Raw genomic sequence first — 19,909 nt, 5'->3', positions numbered from 1 at the left:
CCCACAGCCCAGCCCTGGGGTTGGCAGACGGCAGGTGCTTAACAGAGTATGTGAATAAACAGAACATGTAATGAGATCTGATTCTCAGACCCATGGAGATGCCAACCAGAAGGGCTCTGGAAGATTAGAGGAGGAAGGCCTATGTGAGAGAGCGGTGGAGGGTGAAAAGGGTGTTCACTGTGGATGGACAGGTTTTGGGTCACAGGAGAGGAGAGGGTAGGACGCTTCAAGCAGTGGGAGTGGCTTGGATAAAGGTCAGGAGGTGGAAATCTATGTATATTATGCAAGGGACACTGAGGGAGTGGGCAAATAAGATAGCAATGAAGGATGAGGACAGAAAATTATAATAATGATAATAAGTAATGTAGTAAGTATAGCACTTACTACACTCCAGGCACTGTTCAGAAAGCTATTGATTTATTCCTCATCAAACCCTTGCAACAACCCTATGAGGTGGGTACTATTACCTCCACTTTACAGACAAGGAAACAGAGGTTGAGTATCTCGCCCAAGGTCACCTAGCCCTTAAGTGGCAGAGCTGGGACTTGATTCCAGGCAGTCTGTCTCCAGAATCCGTGCTCTTAGAGGGGGTTGAAGCCTTTGGACTTTTTCTTGTGCTATAGAAAAAAGTTTGAGCAAGACGGAGTTTGACTAAGAGAGGACATCATGGGGGCAAAAATGTCTCATTCCACAGGTGGCAGAGGTCCCTCAAACAAACATTGAGCACCTTCTGTGTGCTAGGCACTGGTGATACAAAGAGAAGACAGAGCCCCTGCCCTGGCAAGCACGCAGTTCAGCGGGGGACATGGAGAGATGCTGGGGCAGCCTCACTCTGGCTCTCCGGAGCCCACCCTGTGCCTCTCTTCCTCGATGATCAGTGATATCACGGTGGTGACCTGAAATCCACCATGGTGAGAGTATTCACACAATGGAAATCGACCAGCGCTATAAATCAGGGCTTTTCCCTGAGAGGTGGTTGTTAAGTAATTACCAGCACAGCACTGCCTGTGAACAGCTGTAGAGTGGTGATCAAGCCCTCCCCAGGTATAGGGCCATATAAGGGGGGTTGGGACTAACTCTGCTTGATGAGCCAAAGGGCAAGGCTCATGCGGAGTGTTGAAGGATGAGCAAATGTTTGCTCTGAAGACAAAGTAGTTAAGGACAGCCCAGGCGGAGGTGTGGGATGGCACTGCCTGTGCATTCTATGGTTCCGTGAAAGGAAACTAGGAACTGGCACCTATGAGGTGCCAAACAACAGGGTGTTCATTAAGCAAATCCAATATTGGATTTATAAAGTGAACTAACTGGGATTGGGGAGGGAGTACTCATGTCACAACACATTAACCTTTGCCTTTAGGTGGCAGAATCTCTAAAGGATTTCAAATGTGACTCAACTGTGCCTTTACCCCACACCTTAGTCAAAGGGAACCTAGGCTTTGGGGAGGGACCTGGTGTAAGAATGAGCTGGAACACTCTAAGGCTGCTAGCTAACTGGGAAATGTTGACAAAGGCTTTGAAACGCCCTGTATATTGGGGAGGGAGTGTCAGGAAAGTCAGTGGGATACAGGACCGGGAGAGAGGGCAGTGAGGGTCAGACACACCCGGCTGGGGACATGCTTCTGCCCAGAAGTCAGAGCCAGACAGTGGCCCCGCAGAGCTTGTTTTGTTGTCCTTGGTGTCAGGTGGGGGTCCTGGGTGCTAAGGGTTACTCAGCGATCCTCTGGCTTCCCAGGCCAACTTTTGTCCTCAGGGCCCCTCTTGGTCCCTGTGCCCTAGACTAGGGTGAGCATGTCACCAGACTGTCTCCACAGCTCTCTGCTTGGTGCCACACTGTCCTGAAGGTTCTGAAGGAGAGGTGAGGTCACTGGGCTGTCCGGGCAGATGGAGCTGCCAGAGTCAGGACCCCATGGGGCCTGGATACAAGCCGGGGCCCCTCCCTTTGATGGTCCCGTTATCAAGATTGTCCTTCTCTGCAGACAATCATGGGGCCTCGTTTCCTTGCCAGGTGCCCCCATCATCCCTGAGCCCCGTGGGACTCAGGCATCGGCATGAAGAGAAAAGCAGTTCAGGAAAGGGATGGGCTGGTGCTCTGGCCACGTGAGCCAGGAGATTGGTCTAAGGCTGATCTTGGCCAAGCCCCCACTCACAGCTGCCTGTTTTAGGGGTAATTTGTAAAAAGAAAGCTGCAAGTTTGGGGTGATCACAGGGGCAGTTACAAAAGCGTTGATTTAGGCCGTACTGACGTTTACAAAGCAGAGCGACTGCACCCTGGCCTGCAGAGCTGTGTGGGGCATTGAGGTGTGGGCGGAGCGGGGAGTTGGGAACAACGGGATGGGACAATGGCCACCTCTGCGCAGGGAGCTGTGGCTCGAAGGCAGAATAGAGGGTCACAGGGTGGCCCTTCATAAAAGGGCAAAGGGCTTTAGGTGGTCCTGAGGGTGTGAGGTCACAGGGAGTGGCCCCTGAGATGGTGGCCACTGCTGGCCTTTGGGCATACAGGGGCCCTGTTTGGTGGCAGGCCTCACGAAGTGGTCACACCAGGGTGCCTTAGGGTTCCCTCAAGCACCCTTCCTGACGGTCCCTCTGCATGCCATGCCTGGCATCACACCTGGGGCAGGAACAGAGCTGACAAGCTCATGTGTGCCCGGCAGTGCCCTCCAGTTGGGACAAAGCTCTCAGCTGTGCAAAAGGCTGAATGAACTGAGTCTGGTCGACATCACTGACCTCCGTCGGGTCCTGTTGGGGCAGTGAGGGGCTCACAATAAGCAGCACATCCTTGCCTCCCAGTCCACACTAACTCCTACTCACACCCCTCTAGGCTGCTGCTGTCGGCACCGCTCAGGCTTCTCTTAATCACGGTTTGCCGAGCAGATGGCTGCACTCATCTCAGTGAGACGCGGGCCCCTGAGCGCGAGCAGTGCACCACCTGTCGCTCCCTGTGCTGTGGCTGTGTGTGGAGGCTCACCCTTCCTCGGTCACCCACCCTGCCTGGCTCCTGGGCCACTGCTCGTGCAGCTTCCTGGGCCCACCATGCCCTCATTAGCTCATTCTGTCACGGTCCCACTACCCTTATTGGCCCAGCTCGGCCATCTGTTACACCCTTACTGAGAACTGAGCTCTCTTTGCTCATTTTCCCACAACATGCTGTGTGAACCTCTAAGCTTTTTCTAGACTGAACTTATTTGTGGCTGTTCCTACCATCCTCAGGGCCCACAGCCCGAGTGCTCCCGGAGGGCTTGTTCGAGTGTCAGCTCGTGGTGTCCCCCACACATCAGTCCTTCAGTATTACCTCCTGAAAGTGCATTTATTGAGCTCACGTCTGCCAGGCCTAGCTAGGAATTTTCACATATACTCACTCATTTAAGTCACATAACCCTGGGAGATGGGGGTTGTTATCGATGAGGAAACAAATCAGAGAGGCCCAGTGACTTGTCCAAGGTCACACAGCGTGTGATGGAGTCAGAACTCAAACCCTGGTCAGGCAGACTCCAAGGCCAGAGTTTCTTCCCTTATAAGCAGACACAAAAGAATAAAAACCGTTTATCATTTATACTGTATTCTCACATACATCATTTCATTGGATCCTCACAACAGCCCTGTGAGGTAGGTAGGCTTATGTATTACTGTTACGCCCATTTCACAGATGAAGAAATGGAGGTGGCTCAGTGAGGTGAGTGACTTGCATAAAGTCACACAGCACATTAGTGGCTTCACAGGTCCTCTACTTTGTCTAAAGTCAAGCTGCTTAAATTAAGAAACACCAAAAAGAGGGAGAAAGGGAATTTTTATGGAGAAGAAAAAAGGAAATGGTGATTTACAAGATTTCTTCCTTAAACTGGTTTGTTGTGGTCACAGCTTCTGCTGTCTGGTTTAAACTGGGTTCTCCTAAGTGGCTTTCCCAAGTACCATTGGCCTGGTGGTCTGGGACAGCTGTCAAGGACTCCTGGGTCCTACCGTAGGGGGAAAAGGCCTTTACTACACAGCCCAGTGTACAAGCTCCCTATTCACAGGGTACAACTATGGAAGCCCCTTCCTCAGCCCATCTCCCGGTGCCACCAGTGTCACCAGGCTTCCCTGGCTTTGTCTGAGGGCCCCTGCCCAGTGGGGAAGACTCTAGGATGCCCAAGGCCATATTCACTCCAGGGATGAATTCATAATGTGCAGTTTCGAGGCCTGCACTGCTCATCACCCGCTGGGAAGTGGTGGCGCCAGGTGTCTTGCCCTGGATCTCACCCCAAGGAGGTCCATGGCTGGTTATGACCAGACACAGTACCACAGGGGAAGGCCACCTCCTTCAGGACAGTGTCTTAGGGGCTGGACACTTACTCCAAGGGTAGTGCTATGGTTCAGACCACTCCTGGGCTCCTCCCTGCACACAGTCTCTGAGACCCTGGTCTCCTTCCTCTGGCAGCACTTCTTCACCCTCCAACAGAAGATGGTCAATAGCTATGCAGAACCAGCCTTGGTGAGGAAGGTGGGTGAAATGGGGGATCACAAAGAAGTGAAGTCACAACAAAATGGGGTTGACTTACAGGGGATGGAAGGGGGCTAACCTTGGCTCTGAAGACAGATCTCAAAAAGGAATCCTAATAATATTTTCAGAGTGAGTGTCTGGCCTCTCAAGGTGACTACAGATCTTTCTTGACTTACGATGAGGTTACGTCCCAATAAACCCATCGTGAGTTGAAAATATCATTAAGTTGAAAATGCATTTCATACACCTAACCCACCTTAAACATGCTCAGAACATTTCTATTAGCGTACAGTTGGGCAAAATCATCTAAGACAAAGCCCATTTTATGATAAAGTGTTGACTATCTCATGTAATTTATTGAATTCTGTACTGAAAGTGAAAAACAGCATGGTTGTGCGGGTACAGAATGGGTGTAAGTGTGTGGGTCGTTTACCCTCGTGATCGTGTGGCTGACTGTGGTTCGCTGTCGCTGCCCTGAATCATGAGAGAGGATCGTGCCATGTATCGCTAGCCTGGGAAAAAGATCAAAATTTAAAACTCAAAGTACAGTTTCTACTGAATGCATATCACTTTGGCACCATGGTAAGGCTGAAAAATCTTAAGTCGAACCATCGTTAACTTGGGGACCGTCTGTATCTTGAAAGAGAAAATACATATTTGGGTGAGGAGGAATGTCTAGAACCAAGACAAGGAAATGGGAGTGGAAGGACAGATTTTGGCTCAATATAAGGAAGCACTTTTAACAGCCAGCACTGGCAGGGGCTGGCACCGGCAGGGGCTGCCTTGGGGATGAGGAGCTTTCCATCACTGGAGGTATGCAAGCAGAAATAGGTGATTGCTTGGAGATACTGGGGGGAGGGGGCTGGCGCTCAGCCCCAAATGCGCTAGGGTGTGCTGGGGCGGGGGGAGGACGAGGCAACCACTGAATCGATTTTCCAACCCTGAGAGTCCATAGGATATTTCTTTAAAATGACCTGTTTCAATGACACTTCAAATTCTTGGGGAAAGGATTACAAGAGTCAGGTAACAGGCCACATTATGAAGTGCCTTTCATTGCACTGGCTCCAGATTTTCAAACCTTCGCAGGGACAGTAACCTGTTTCTGAAGCCAGAAATCCCCAAATGCCTAGATTTGGCCCAGTCAAGAGAGATATCCCCATCTTCTGAACCTTGCCTGGAGGTTCACTCTTCTAGGCCATGCCACAGCTCAGATCTCTCCAGAAACACAGCTCTGAGAACACACTGCAGTTCCAAGCCAGACAGACATGGTCACCCCTGGGCAAACAAGTCCAAGGTCCTGGCGGCATCCTTGGACGGAGGTGCAGGCGGGATGGGAATCTCTGGGTACTTTCTGTCCTGGGAAACTGAGGGGAGGCTCTTGTTCTCAGCCCATCCCCTCCACCAGGGGTTCTTTTCACGGATGGCTAAGTGAGGCAGTGCCTAGTGGTACAGAGATGGAGCCCATGACAAAACCACTGCTCCTTTGTCCAGCCAAAAAGTCCTCCTGTGACCTCCTTTAGGACACATCAGCAGACTTTACTTGTCCTAACAAACTGCCCATCTCCAGCTCAAAATGGCAATAAAAAAGGTGGCTCTGTTGAGAGGACACATGGATTCCTATAGGTGGACTGCATCATGAGGGAATCAAGTCCTGTTACGTGATTAATACAGATTAGTATAGTGCCCTGCCTCACACCATCAGCGAGACACTCTCCACGGTCTTGGCCGACATGGAGCTTCTTGGGAGCCCCCCTCCAATGTGGCTTGGGTCCTTTTACCTGTACCGTATTAATCGAATAATCTTATTGTTCATAAAATCCAGAGCGTGTGGGTGAGAAGAATCGATGCAGAAGCCATCACTCAGAGCGATTTTCAGCACCTCCTCCACAAAGACCTGGAAGCTGTTGATCTGCTTGTTGGCTGGCACCACCCAGAGCCTCTTGAGGTTCTGCTTGGTGTACTCCTCCTCTGGCAGGCCCTCCACATTGGCCACCCAGTCCAGAGTCAGGTGGTTGGGGTCCTGCAAGTGGCTGGTGATGGAGGAGAGATTGCCATTGGAGCAGTAGAAGAGCTTGGAGCCGAGGAGCTTGAGGAAGAGGCAAGAGGTGCTGAAGATGTTGGCGTTGAAGACCTCCATGCTGGAGGAGGAGAGGCTGTAGATCTGGGGTGCCTCACGCACGGTGAAGTGGACCGTCTGCACACGCTGGTTCAGAGTGATGTTGAGCATGGCATTCTTCTCGGCCTTGGAGAGCTCCACCTCCTTCTCCTGCAGGGCCTCAATCAGGGGCTGCACCTGGTAGAAGTCGGCCTCCCTGCGGAGCAGGCCCATCTCCTGGAAGTCCTCAGGCAAGTCCAGGTGGGAGGTCCGCAGGAAGTTGAGGATATAGCGGAATACTTTGCCGTCACGGTCAATGAAGCAGTTGCCTTGGCTGTCCCTTTTGGTGGGCATCTTCCCACTGAACATGGCGCCCAGCATGGAGTCGGGGAAGCTGGTCAAGGTTGCCAGGGAGGTTGTGTAGAGCTTCCCCCCGACGTTCAGCGTGATGGGGTCAGACATGGCAGGAGGCTGGGTGCTGGGAAGTACCTAGAGAAGGAAAAAGGTGAGAAATGACCATTACCTGATCATATCTGATATCTTGGTCTGCTGAGCTGGTATAACACAATGCCATAGACTCGGTGGCTTAAGTAACACACATTTATTTCTCACTTACTTATTTAGTTCTCATTTACTTAGTTCTGGAGGCTGGGAAGTTCAAGGTCAAGGTGTGGGCAGATTTGGTGTCTGGTAAGGGCCATCATCTCACTGTGTCCTCACATGGCAGAAGGGGCAAGAAAGCTCTCTGGAGTCTCTTTTATAACGGCACTAATCCTGTTCATGAGGGCTCTACCCTCATGACCTAAGCATCTCCCTAAGGTCCTACCTCCTTATACCACCGCATTAGAGGTGAGGGTTTCAACATATGAATTCTGGGGGACACAAACATTCAGTCCCTAACATCTGGGTAGTCACAGTTCTTAAATCCTTATGGTAGATCAAGCCTACAGTCCTTGGGGTTGAAATGAATTAATACTTGATGAATAAATAGATGGCTGACAACTGCCACACTGTGTAAAGCATATTAGTTTCACTAGGGAGTTGAACAATAAGAAAAAAAAAAAAGAGCAAATGAAGCCTGGGTCCCACCCTCCAGAGGTTGTTTTATTTGGTCTCGAATGTGGCCCAAGCATTGGTGTTTCTAAAAAGCACCCTCGGTGATTCTATTTTTTTTTCTCTTCTCCCCAAAGCCCCCAGTACATATTTGTATATTCTAGTTGTAAGCCCTTCTAGTTCTGCTATGTGGGACGCCACCTCAGCATGGCTTGATGAGCACTGCCATGTCCGCGCCCGAGATCTGAACCAGTGAAACCCTGGGCTGCTGAAGCAGAGTGTGCAAATTTGACCACTCGGCTACAGGGCCGGCTCCTGATTCTAAATGTTCAGTTAGGACAGAGAACCACTGGACTAAGGAAGGAAAGACAATGTGCCTGGACTGACTGCTGTGTTACCCGCTCTTACATATGTCTGCTTACATAATGGGCATGCATAGCTTTTGACACAGACAGTACCACCATTCAGCCTTATGGTGCAGATGAGGAAAACTGCTGGGATTCATCCCCTGTACTCAGAGAGGTCAACGGCCCTGCCGGGATTCAAACCCAGGTCCCTTAGTATGAGAGAGAAAAACGTGTAAATGCTTTCTTGCCAAAGACTGGGTACACTCCAAGTACTTAAATGCTCTGAGATTTATGACTCTAAGCCCAGTGCTCCTTTTGTTGTACCAATATTGCTTCTGAATTTAATTACTTTTCTATCTCAAAGAATTTGCCACAAATGGCTGTGATTAGTGCCATTTCCATCTATCTCCCAGGCCCACAATGGGTCACTCGGCCCTCTAGACTCTCAATGACTCCTTTTTCTGGACACTCATCCTCCTGTAACAACTTGCCTTGCCATGAAGATGCTCTTGGTGGCCTGCCCTTTCCCACCATGATGGCTCTCCAGCCTCCTCTGAAACTTGCTTCGAGGTCAGTGCAAGTGTGGGACTCTGCCACTGAGCACCCTTCCTAAGGGCTCTTTATCCGTTCCTTAACAAAGCCTCCCCTCTCCCCCAATTCCCCCACTGATCTCACAGCCTCCAGTGTCTATGGCTGATGAGTCAGTTTCAACTGGAAGTCTTGGAGCCTAACTTCTCTTTAAGGTTCTAGACAGCAGGGGAGGTACGCTCTCAGCTTCCAACACGATACTGTCCTAAGAGCCAACCTGTGGAATGGATTCAGCAATCTTTTCCTGATGTTGGGTGTGGGGGCGCAGAGAAGAGTTGGCCCCAGTGCTGCCCTCGAGGAGCTCAGACTGGTGGGGGAGATCGAGACAAGAGGCAGTAAGGGTGCAGTGACAAGGGACATGTACCAAGAGCTGGGGGACTTGGTAATGAATGAATCCTGGCATTATTACTGTCCAGATGGGAAAACAGAGGTGTGAGGATGGACTTCTCCAAGTCACCCAGCAAGGGTGGCGAGCAGGCCAGAGTGCTTCTCACCACACGTCTGCCTCCTGAGGAGGCTGCCTACGTGGAAACACTCCCCAGAGGATGGAGGCCATGCTGGGTGGATGGAGGACATGCTCAGCTGCCCCACCCAACTCTCTGGAGGGGAGGGGTCCCCTCATGATTCCTTCTCCGTCTGATGGCGCACTTTAATATTGCAGAAAGGCATTAACCATCTGGAAGGTCTGAAGAGAAACAAGCCCATGATGAAGTTACAAAATCGTGAGCAGAAGCCTGGAGCAGATGGGCTGCGAGACAGTGGGGAGGTCCAAGAGAGAGGGGTGGGGCAAGGGGCCCGAGGAAACGGGGCCGCTGATGGGGAAGGTGCTCGGCCTCAGGGCTGAGTCTGGCCAGTTCTCTCTCCAGAGGGCCCAGGCAGGAGCTGGACCCAGGAGTGGGCCACCCCTTCCTCATTCCAGAATTTCCTTTTCTTTCTAGACAGTAATTTGCATATTCTAGTTTTCAGTCTCTTTCTCCTTGATTTAAGGCCCAGGCTCGGTGAAGTGGCTCAGCTCCACGGAAAGAGCAGGCTCAGGCGTTGGAGAGGCGGGGCTGTCTTTCCTGGGGGTTCTGTGGGCCACAGACGTCTTTATCTCCTCCGGAAGTTAGTGCTGAAGAGCTCAAGGCAGTGGGGGTGGGGGAGACAGGAGCGACAGGCATACCTGAGAGCCCTTGCGTGGGCACCCAAACTCCTATTTCTCTGCTTGCAAAAGCAGCAGAGCACCTGCCTTCCTGCCCCTTGCTCCCCAGCTGCACGGCTCCTGGTCTTTCGTCTGAGGAGAGCAGCAGAGAGAGCTGCAGGGTCAGCCGGGGTGGAGGCTGGTTAGAAGGCAGGTCTCCGGACCCCCAGTCTAGGGTGCTCTTGGTGGTATTTGCCCCATGCCCAAGAGTCACAGAGCTCAGTCCTCCAGGTGCTATGTTCTAGGGGCAGCACCATTGTGTCCATCGTCACAAATGCACAGACCCCATTGTGAAAGGCACAATGACACAAGGGGGCAGGAATTGGCACCTCTCGGGGGCTGAGGAGCTTCATGAGTGTGGCGGGGGGCTTGTGGTCGGGGGGATGAACTAACATCACTGAGCGACAGCCCCCAGTGTGTACCTGGCTGCCTCTTGGACATCTCAACCTGGATATCTCATGGGTACCAGAAGCCTAACACAGAATTCCTCTTTCCCTGAACCTGCTGTGAACTCTTCACACCCACCCAACTGCCTGAGCCCAAGACCCAGGAGGCAGCCCTGACTCCTCATCCCTAAAATTCTTCTAGACTTTGTCTCCTTGAGCCCATCTCCATAGCTACTCCTGGAGCTCTGGCCTCATCTCCCCTACATCCTCACTCGGCTCCCCGCCTTCCTTCTGTCCACCTTCCACTTTAGTCGGCAGACTGAGCTTCCCGAAGCACTACTGCCTGCCCAAACCGCCTTGCTTGTCCCCTCTCACCTCTAACCCTGCCCCTCCCACACTAAGCTCTGGCCCTCCAAACACCACCGCACACACTCTCACACTGGTACCTGTCCTGCCTTTGCTGTCCTTAGACCACCCTTGTCCACTTTCGCTGCTGTCAACCTTTAAGGCCCTGCCTATCTGTCACGGCCTCTGTAAGACTGTCCCCAAATCTCCACCAGGTTCACGGCTCTCCTCTTGGGCCTTCCTGGTCCCTTGCAGAGACCTCCCTGGCAGTGCCCACGGAGTGGTCATGCTATGATCTGCTTTGCACACGGCCCTCCTTCCTGGCTTTATCAAGATGCAGATCACTGCACATCCATATGCAAAAAAAGAACCTTGACCCATATCTTGCACCATACACAAAAAATTAACTCATAATAGATCACAGACCTAAATGTAAAATCTTTTTAAAACTACGAAAACTTCAAGGAGAAAATTTATGTGACTTTGGATTAGGCAAAGATTTCTTGGATAGGAACCAAAAGGAATAAACCATAAAATGACTGACTGACTAGACTTCATCCAAATGAAAAACTTCCCCTCTTCAAAGGACACTGTGAAGAAAATGAAAATAAGACACAGACTGGGAGAAAATATTTGCAAAATACATATCTGATAAAGGATTGTTAACCAGAATATATAAAGAACGCTCAAAACTCCCTAAGAAGTAAACAGACAACCCAAAGAAATATTGGGCACAAGATCTGAACAAACATTTCACCAAAGAAGATATAATGATCATAAATACTCATGTGGAAGGATGTTCAACATCATTAGTTCTTAGGGACATGACAGTGAAAACCACAACTGGATATTACTATCTACCTATTAAAATGGCTCAAATAAAAATCTGACAATACCAAATGCTAGTGAGTATACAGAACAACGGAGACTCTCAGACATTGCTGGTGAGGATGCAAAATGGTACAACCACGGTGGAAAGCAGTCTGGCATACAGTTTCAGCATGACCTAGCAATCCCCAGCAAGAAATAACTCCTAGTAATTTATCCCAGAGAAATAAAGACATACATCCATGCAAAAACCTGTAGGTGAATGATTACAGCAGCTTTATTCCTAATTGCCCAAGCCTGGAAACTAAAATGTAAATAGATAAACAAACTGTGGTACATCCATACAATGGAACATGACTCAGCAATATAAAGGAACTAGCTACTGACACACACACAGCATAGAAGAATCTCAAAAGCATTATGTTCAGTGAAAGCAGCCAGCCTCAAAGGGTTACACGGTGTGTGATCCTATTTACATAACATTCTGGAAAAGGCAAAACTATAGAGACAGAAGTCGGATCAGTGATTGCTAGGGGCTGGGCTGGGGAGAAGACTGGCTGCAAAGAGGCATGAGGGAATATTCTGGAGTGACGGAAAAAGTCTATGCCTTGATGTGGTGGTCAAATGACTGTATGGATTATAAAAATTCATATAACTTACACCTAAAAGGCGAATTTGACTGTATGTCAATTATGCCTTCATAAACTGAAAAATCAAGATCGTGATTATGATTGTGTCACGAAATCAATCCAGTGGGTTGTGACCAGTTATATTTTTGTTTGAAAGTTTTGTTTCAGTTGATTATGTGTGTGTGTGTGTACAGTGTGTATGAACTGGATTGTGAAATAAAGTGTATCTTCATACTGTGGGTTGTGATAAAAACTGTTTTTGAAAAGCACTGCCCAGTTTGTGATCCCGAGAGCAATGACACGTCTCGTGTTCCTGCATATTCACTGCCCAGCACACGGTGGGTGCCAGCGGCATTGGGGGTGAGAGGGAAGGAACGACCACTTACTGAGCATTTTACTATATCCAAGGTCTTTCCATTCATGAGCCCTTTTAATTCTTACAGCAGTCCTAAAAGGTAGGCATCATTCTTCCTGTTTGGCAGATGGGACCCTGAGACTCAGAAGGACTGGTGACTTGCCCAGGACACACAGCGAGAGAGCAGAATGCCCACTGCACAGGCTGCTAAGAGCTGTAACAGCAACAAAAGGCTGTAATAGCTCCACCAAATTCGAGAATCCCTGAAGCAGCCTTTTAAAACACCGCTCCGCAGCTTGCTTGGCAAACCAACAGCCACTACTTGCTGAGCACACACTTCTTGTTTCTGCAAGGTGAGGGGCTTCACGTAACACTTGGTGGCATTTTATTTTTAATAAAACCATACAGAAAAGTACAGAGAATGATACTATTGTGCTAAATGTTTTACATGCATTCTCTCATTCCTTGTCTTCATAAGCACCCTGAGAGATGGATACTATTATTATCTCCATTTTACAGATGAGGAAACTGAGGCTCAGAAAGGTTAAGAGTCAGTGGAGAAGCTGGGGTCTGAACTTGGGTCTGTAGGAGTCCAATAGCTCTGATCATTTTGCCTTCCCACCAAGGGGTCCCCACATGAGTGAGAGATCACACTGGCTTATTCTCTGTCCAGACCAGACTCGAGTAGGGTCCTTTGGTAGCTCGTCCACTGCCGGCCTGGTGCACTGCCCATTCACATCTGAGGACATGGGGACAGGAGCCCAGGATGGCCCAGTGCCCCTCTACAGCTGACACAGGGTAAGGCCACTGAGAGGTCTCAACCCTTCTATTTCAATAGCGACTCATGATGTCTAACGACAAAGCAGCAACACACAAAAAGCCAGGTTTTTAAAAGTCACATGAGAAAAGATGAATGGGAACACAAACTGAACCAGGCAGTGGGAGAGAAAAGAAACCCACCACTGTGTCTGAACAAGTAAATTTTCTTAAGCAGCAGACTTTTGAAATCTGCCTCTCGACTTGAAAAAAAAAAAAAAAAAAGAAAGAAAAAAAGAAAGATAAGCCCCACCTCCCTCTCTGAGAAAACCACTGGTGACAAACCAGGAAATCATGCCATGCCTATCCCTGGACCAGCTCACTGGGCAGGGAAGGCCAGGGGGCCTGGGAATTTGGAGTTGTGGCTGGAATTCTCTCTTCCCTGAAACAGGTCTGTGGCCCAAACGAGAGGGAGTCTTAAGGCCCAGCCTGGTACCATGTGAGAGGCAATTCCAGTCTGGGGCCTGAAAATTACCTGGTTGCAACAACCAATTGTGATACAGAAAACAGACTTCGTTGAGATGAGATGTCCTATAAGGATGGGCAGCCAAAACCTCACTCTGGAGAATCTTACTTTTAATTCTGTCCTGGCACCCACAGTCCTGCGGGCCTCATGAGGGCCACAGCCAATGCTCGATAGTACTTACTGTGAGTAATTACTGACACCTGTGCTAGATGCGTTACATTGTGAGCTCATCTAAGCCCCGTAGGAGGAAAGCAGTATCCCCACTCTACCAATGAGAACCTGAGGCCCAAAGCAGTGGCAGGGCCAGGATTCAAGGCCAGGCCTGTCTGACAGCAAAGTCTGTGCTCTGAATGATGACACTCGTCTTTGGGCATTCAGCAGCCAAGGCCCTTGGAGAGGGCTGTCACTTGTCCCCCTCCTCCCTCTTGCCAGGTACTCCCACACCTGCCCTCTCAATCTGATTCTGACCTACATCCAGATCAGGACGCAGAGAATCAACATTTCCTGAGCACCGAGGACACGCCCCAAGCTACATGAGGCATTTTCCTGTAGACTGTTTCACTGAAATACCACACTGTGAGGTTGGTACGGTTATCCTCCCAATTTTTAGGATTCTAAAACTGAAGCATAGAGCACACAGCTAGAGGTAGCAGAACTAGAATTCCAAGTGAGGTCTCTCTGCAAAACCTGTGCCCCTCCAGAAACACAAGACATTTTATGAAGAAGCATAAATAGAATTGAATAAACGGAGACTTGTAATCTTCTGAGAGGGAGACGAAATATCTTAAAGTTGTTCTTCTAAAATTAATTACAGTTGTTATGCTATCCTAGTTCAAATCCCAATAGTATTTTGTCAAAAGATTAAAATCTTAGTTTGAAAAAACTGATTAGTGATAACCTGCCAGAATATTTGAAAAAGAGTAGTTATCTTAGTGTAATGTATTAAATTGGATTATAAAGCAACAACATTTCAAGCTGTGATATTAAAACAACGAAAAAGAGAAGGGATTTTGGTAATACATGTGTTGAAAAGATTGGTTAGCAATTTCAAAAAATAAATATATACTGATCCTTACAACAATTCTGGGACCCTGGCAGGACAGATCACATTATCTTTATTTCACAAACTCAAAGAGGATGAGTCCCTGGCCCAGGGCTTCCAGTGCATTCTTGACCTCTGGGTCATGGCTTCTGGGAGCTTCTGAGTTTGGACAGGTCTTTGGAGGCAGCCTGGGGTCTTTCCTAAGCCGGGTCTTGAGCAAGAGACTGAAGCCAGCCACAGAGGCCCCAGGCAACAGCCTGTACACTCACGGAGCCCTCAAATAGGCATGGGCTCTTTCTGTGTAATTTCCTACATTGATGCCCACTGAGCTTCCAGAAAGAAACTACATTCCGTGCAATCTACTGTTTTTACACAGGGAGGACCAGTTTTTGAAACGACAATGAATCTACTAAGCAATGATAATTATCTATCTATCCATCCATCCATCTATCTGCCCATCCATCATTTCTTACCTCTGCTCATTCAAAGAGCCTGGAAATGATACCCCAGCAGCAATGATCATGCCTGATTCCAGATCTTGGTTTCTAAATGTGATCTCCTACAAAAAGAAACTAGGGTTTCCTGGAGAAATTGATGATTCCAGGACTTTGACAGGAATAGTTCAAGGTGAGCCTGGAACATCTCTTGCCAGACAGCAAAGAAGCAATCAAAGTTTAATGAGGTCATGTCAAAAGAACAGAGATCTTAACAGTTCTCACCAAAAAGAAAAAATTTTTTTTTGGTAACTGTGTGTGGTGATGGATGTTAACTAAACACACTGTGATCATTTTGCAATATATACATGCATCAAATCACTATGTTGTGCACCTAAAACTAATACAATGTTATATGTCAATGATAATCTCAATAAAAAAAACGAAAGAACACAGGAGCAGGCTTAAACGGACTCTCATCGGCCAAATTTGGGACAATCTTAGTACCAAAAAAGATTAGTGATGATAATGGGTTATAACACATCAAATTTAAAAGAAATCATGGGTCTAAGTTACTCCAAAAAGAAAAAGAGAGGGAGAGGAGAGGGAGTGAGAAAGACACACAAACTGCACACACACACAGGCAAGAGTTATTCTACAACAATGAATGCCAGCTAATAAATATAGAAAGAATGGCATAATTAGAAAATTACCATTTTGCAACCCTCTGTGTTGCAAATCATCAGTGGACGTGGAGTGAAAGGTTACCAGGAACACACAATTCCTCAAAGAATCGCTCCACAGACTACCTATTAATTTCAAGGGGGAAAATTTTACCCTGATATGAAGAGATCAAGCTGTCATGATTTTAACCAATAATCAAATTTAGCATTCATGGAGATAGTAGGACCCTGCTATTATATGTGTGATACAATAAGAAGTCTACAACATTGCTGCGAAAAAAATCAAAACCTGAACTAAATCTAATCATTGATAAAATAATCAAACAAATTTAAACAGGTGGAGGAGGCTCACTCGAGATAAAATGAATTGCTTAAAGAGCTAGAACTAAATGCAATGCATGAATCTTGACTGCATCTGATGAAAAACAAACCTACAGAAGATATTTTTTGGCCGTTGGGGAAATCTGAATATCAACTGTTTATTAGATAATGTTGACTTCTTGCTTATTTTCTTAGGTATGATAATGATATTATGGTTATATAAGAGAATGTTATAACGAGGACATACCTGCTGAAGAATTTAGGGGTCAATTAGGGGTCAAGTGTCAAGATGTAACTTTTTTTTTTTTTTAAAAGATTTTACTTTTTTCTCCCCAAAGCTCCCCGGTACGTAGTTGTATATTCTTCGTTGTGGGTCCTTCTAGCTGTGGCATGTGGGACGCTGCCTCAGCGTGGTTTGATGAGCAGTGCCATGTCTGGGCCCAGGATTTGAACTGACGAAACACTGGGCCGCCTGCAGTGGAGCGCGCGAACTTAACCACTGGGCCACGGGGCCAGCCCCAAGGTGTCTGTAACTTTTAAATAGCTTAGCAAAAAAAGTGTGTGTGTGTGTGTGTGTGTGTGTGTGTGTATAAAAGCAAAATCAGCAATGTGTGAATTGGTCCATCTAGGTGAAAGGCTGTTCTTTGAACTTTTCTGTAGGCCTGAAAATTCTAAAAGCATTTTCATTTTGAAAGAGGGAGGAAGAAAAGAAGACTTCCCTTGTAGGACTACAGATGGGAAGTTCCAGTCAGAGTGCCCAATAAATAACCAGATTTAGTAAGTGGTAGATTTGTTACGACTACTACTAAGAAGCATTAAAATCTCATCATTTTCCTCTCCAGCTGTTGCCATGCTTTGGAGGATAAGGAAGCCAACCGGGGCTACGGTAAAGCAGCCACAGCTGGTGGGGGAGTCAGAATTTAATCCTGACGGGTCTCACCCGTAGAAACCACAACGCTAGGTCTGCCTGCCTCTGCTGGGATCCAGACTGGGAGAAGATGGCTGCTCACGCCTTGCTTCCCCTGCCTCCTCCCGAACCCAGGGTCTCTGCTATCACAGAAGAAAGTCCCGTCACGGCTCACCCAGAATGCTCACAAAGAGGGGCCACTTCTGGGCCTCACAAGGGAGAGGGATGGGCAGAAAGAACTGGAGGGGGCTTTGTCAGGGAGAGGCAAGTGCTCAGGCTTTGGCATTACCTGGGCCTGTGTTTGAATCAGGCTCTGCCACTTACTAGTGCTGTAGTCCTAGGCCGATGGTGATCATACCAACAGCAGTAATAATAATGGCTGACACTTACTGAGCAGTTACTACTGTGCTAAGCACTTTATGCATATTGATCTCAAAGATGAACTAGATACTATTATTATCTCTACTCTACCAGGCCAGGCCTTCTCCTCTTCCTGCAATTTGATATCTGCCTGCACTGCGAAGGAAAACCTCATTCATCTGCCAGGCCCCACAGCTGGAATTCATTCCTTCCTCCTCTGCATCTCCAGAGCATTTTCTTTTCACCCCTTACCAAGGCCCCTGTACTTAAGTAGATGGGTGCCTGGCCACCCTGTTGGGGCTTGGATCTCCCCTCTGTGTTACCCCCCCTAGAAGCAGGGAGAGTAGAGGAAGGGAAAGAAATTTCTTCCCATGTTTAGTCAGAGCCACTTTCCTCACCTCAAACTGTCATCTACCAACAGGGAGGTTTATCACTCTGTCCTGAATTTTTTAGGGGTTGTGCGTGTGAGGAAGATTAGCCCTGAGCTAACATCTGTTGCCAATCCTCCCCTTTTTGCTTGAGGAAGATTAGCCCTGAACTAACATCGTTGCCAATTCTCCCCTTTTTGCTTGAGGAAGATTAGCCCTGAGCTAACATCTGTTGCCAATTCTCCCCTTTTTGCTTAAAGAAGATTAGCCTTGAGCTAACATCTGTGCCAGTCTTCCTCTACTTTGTATGTGGGACGCCTCCACAGCATGGATGATGAGCGGAGTAGGTCCACAAAGTCCGAACCTGTGAAGCCCAGGCCTCCAAAGCGGAATGCACAGAACTTTAACCACTCGGCCAAAGGGCCAGCGTCTCTCTCTGAATTTTAAAAACTTTTTATTTTGAAACACTCTTTTGAATTTTCAGTTTGGAATCTAAGGCCCAGATGACCACTTGGAAGTAAATATAAGAACTCCCACTGTGTAAGAGACGGATAGAAGACAGCTGGGTAAATTTTAAGGATGACAATGCTCAGACTGAGGAGTGTCTTCCAGTAAATGGGATGAGACTATCCCTCCTCACTCAGCCCTCCAGGATCAAAGACTCTGGCTCACAGCCCTGGGGACCATATGGAGCACTGCCCTTCACGTCCCCTTCCTGGCCTCCCCACTCCCAACAGCTGTACTGTTAGCTCTGTTTTGCCCAGGTCATACCTATAAGTCCACAGGCTGCTCCATTACCCCCACAACCCTCACTGTAGGGGGAAAAGGTGCTTCCTAGACTCAGGTGACAAACACATGCCCCAGCAGGGCACATGATAGGCAAAGGTGGGCTGGAGGAGGGAAGCCACTGACCCAGCAACCCGACTCCCCGACGTGCACAGCAAAGTATTCTCTCACCTGGTGCCCACTCCCAACCACCACCACCATCCCCCATTCTCTTCCAGAACTTTCCTTCATCCTCTCAGCTCACTCTCAGGCTTCATCTTGTGGTTTTCTTCCGGCACAAGCACCCCATTTCAACCACTCTCTTTCTTATGGCCTTCCTGCTCCTCACAACAATTATGATTTATAAACAAAGGGCTTTCAAATCCACCTCCTCATTTCATCCTCACAATAACCTTAGGAGGGTTGCCTTACAAGTTGGCCTTTAGAAGGGTTTAGAAGCTGGTCCTGCCACACAACCTGCAAAGGGCAGGACACGGAAAGTTTTGTTTCTTCCTTGCCATCCACTCCCGACTAAACCTCTGCCTTCCTGCAGGCAGGAAAAAAAGCAGGGTTTTCGGAGTAAGGAGTCCCGGGTGGTTTTGGGAAATTCACTTCACTTCTCTGAGCCTCATATTCCTCACCTGTAAACAGATACGGTGATATCTTTACAGGGTGTGAGGGCTGAATGAGTTCATGTGTGTGACGCAGTAAGTTTAAGGGATGGGCTCTTTATTTCTAGTCACAAGGAAAGGAAGGTGTTCTGTGCATTCCCAGGTGTTTGCTCACTTGGCCACCCCTTGCCCAAACCGTATCAGCGCTGCCGACACTGGGTTTCCCAGGGCTAGGAGGGGTCCTTTCCTAATGCTTTTTGGCCCAATCCATCCAGTCCAACCCAGACTTCATCGGCTTTCTCAGCACCGGCTCCCCAGCCCTGGAGAACCCCTCTCCGACCTCACACGGCCTCGCGGTCTCACCTAGAGACTCCGCCCCTCCTTGCCCCACCCACCAGAGATCCCTCCCACAGTCTCGACCCTCCTGATCCGGGCTTTTCCTATCATAACCATCCATCTCGGCTGCTTCCACCAGCTCCGCCCTCTCTCCCCAATATGCGCCCCCTCCCCCGCAGATACCGACATTGCCATTCCCATTGCACAGATGAGACTGGCGAGGCTAGGGAAGGCTAGATGACCTCTCACGGTAGGACAGGTGCTCAAATGGGCACGCGTCCCCTCACCGGCTGTCCCTACGCCCCGAGCCCCCGGCCCCACGGCACGCACCTCCTGCCCTCGCTCTGCAGCCTCCCCTCCGCGGGCGGCCAGCGCAGCTTTGCGAGGGGGGCGGAGGGCCGAAGCCCAGCCCAGGGGCGTGGCGGCCCGGGGCCTGCGTGCTGTGCTCCGGGACTTGTAGTTCTCCTTGGGCTCTTTGCTGCTCGGCGCGCCTGGTGCGAACTCCGTCTCCCAGGAGGCA

At 48.9% G+C, this 19,909-nt stretch overlaps 1 protein-coding gene across 2 annotated transcripts; it reads right to left on the bottom strand.

Annotated features, from left to right (window-relative positions):
- Nucleotides 1-3,539: 3,539 nt before the first annotated feature.
- KCTD21 (potassium channel tetramerization domain containing 21) lies at nt 3,540-19,886 on the bottom strand. 2 transcript variants are annotated; one of them, XM_014859660.3, is made up of 2 exons: nt 19,720-19,886; nt 3,540-7,058 (listed from the first exon to the last, which is right to left on the bottom strand). In XM_014859660.3, the coding sequence occupies exon 2, from the start codon at nt 7,029-7,031 to the stop codon at nt 6,249-6,251; it is 783 nt and encodes a 260-aa protein (XP_014715146.1). In that variant the 5' UTR covers nt 7,032-7,058; nt 19,720-19,886; the 3' UTR covers nt 3,540-6,248. The 2 variants fall into 2 exon arrangements, with proteins under 2 accessions (XP_014715146.1, XP_070346684.1); XM_070490583.1 differs by lacking the exon at nt 19,720-19,886 and adding an exon at nt 15,078-15,097.
- Nucleotides 19,887-19,909: the final 23 nt, after the last annotated feature.

This window comes from Equus asinus, chromosome 20 (assembly GCF_041296235.1).
Source record: "Equus asinus isolate D_3611 breed Donkey chromosome 20, EquAss-T2T_v2, whole genome shotgun sequence".
In the NCBI taxonomy this organism is placed as follows: Eukaryota; Metazoa; Chordata; class Mammalia; order Perissodactyla; family Equidae; genus Equus; species Equus asinus.
The sequence above is the reverse complement of the archived record's forward strand: the minus strand, read 5'-3'. Positions and strand labels throughout refer to the sequence as shown.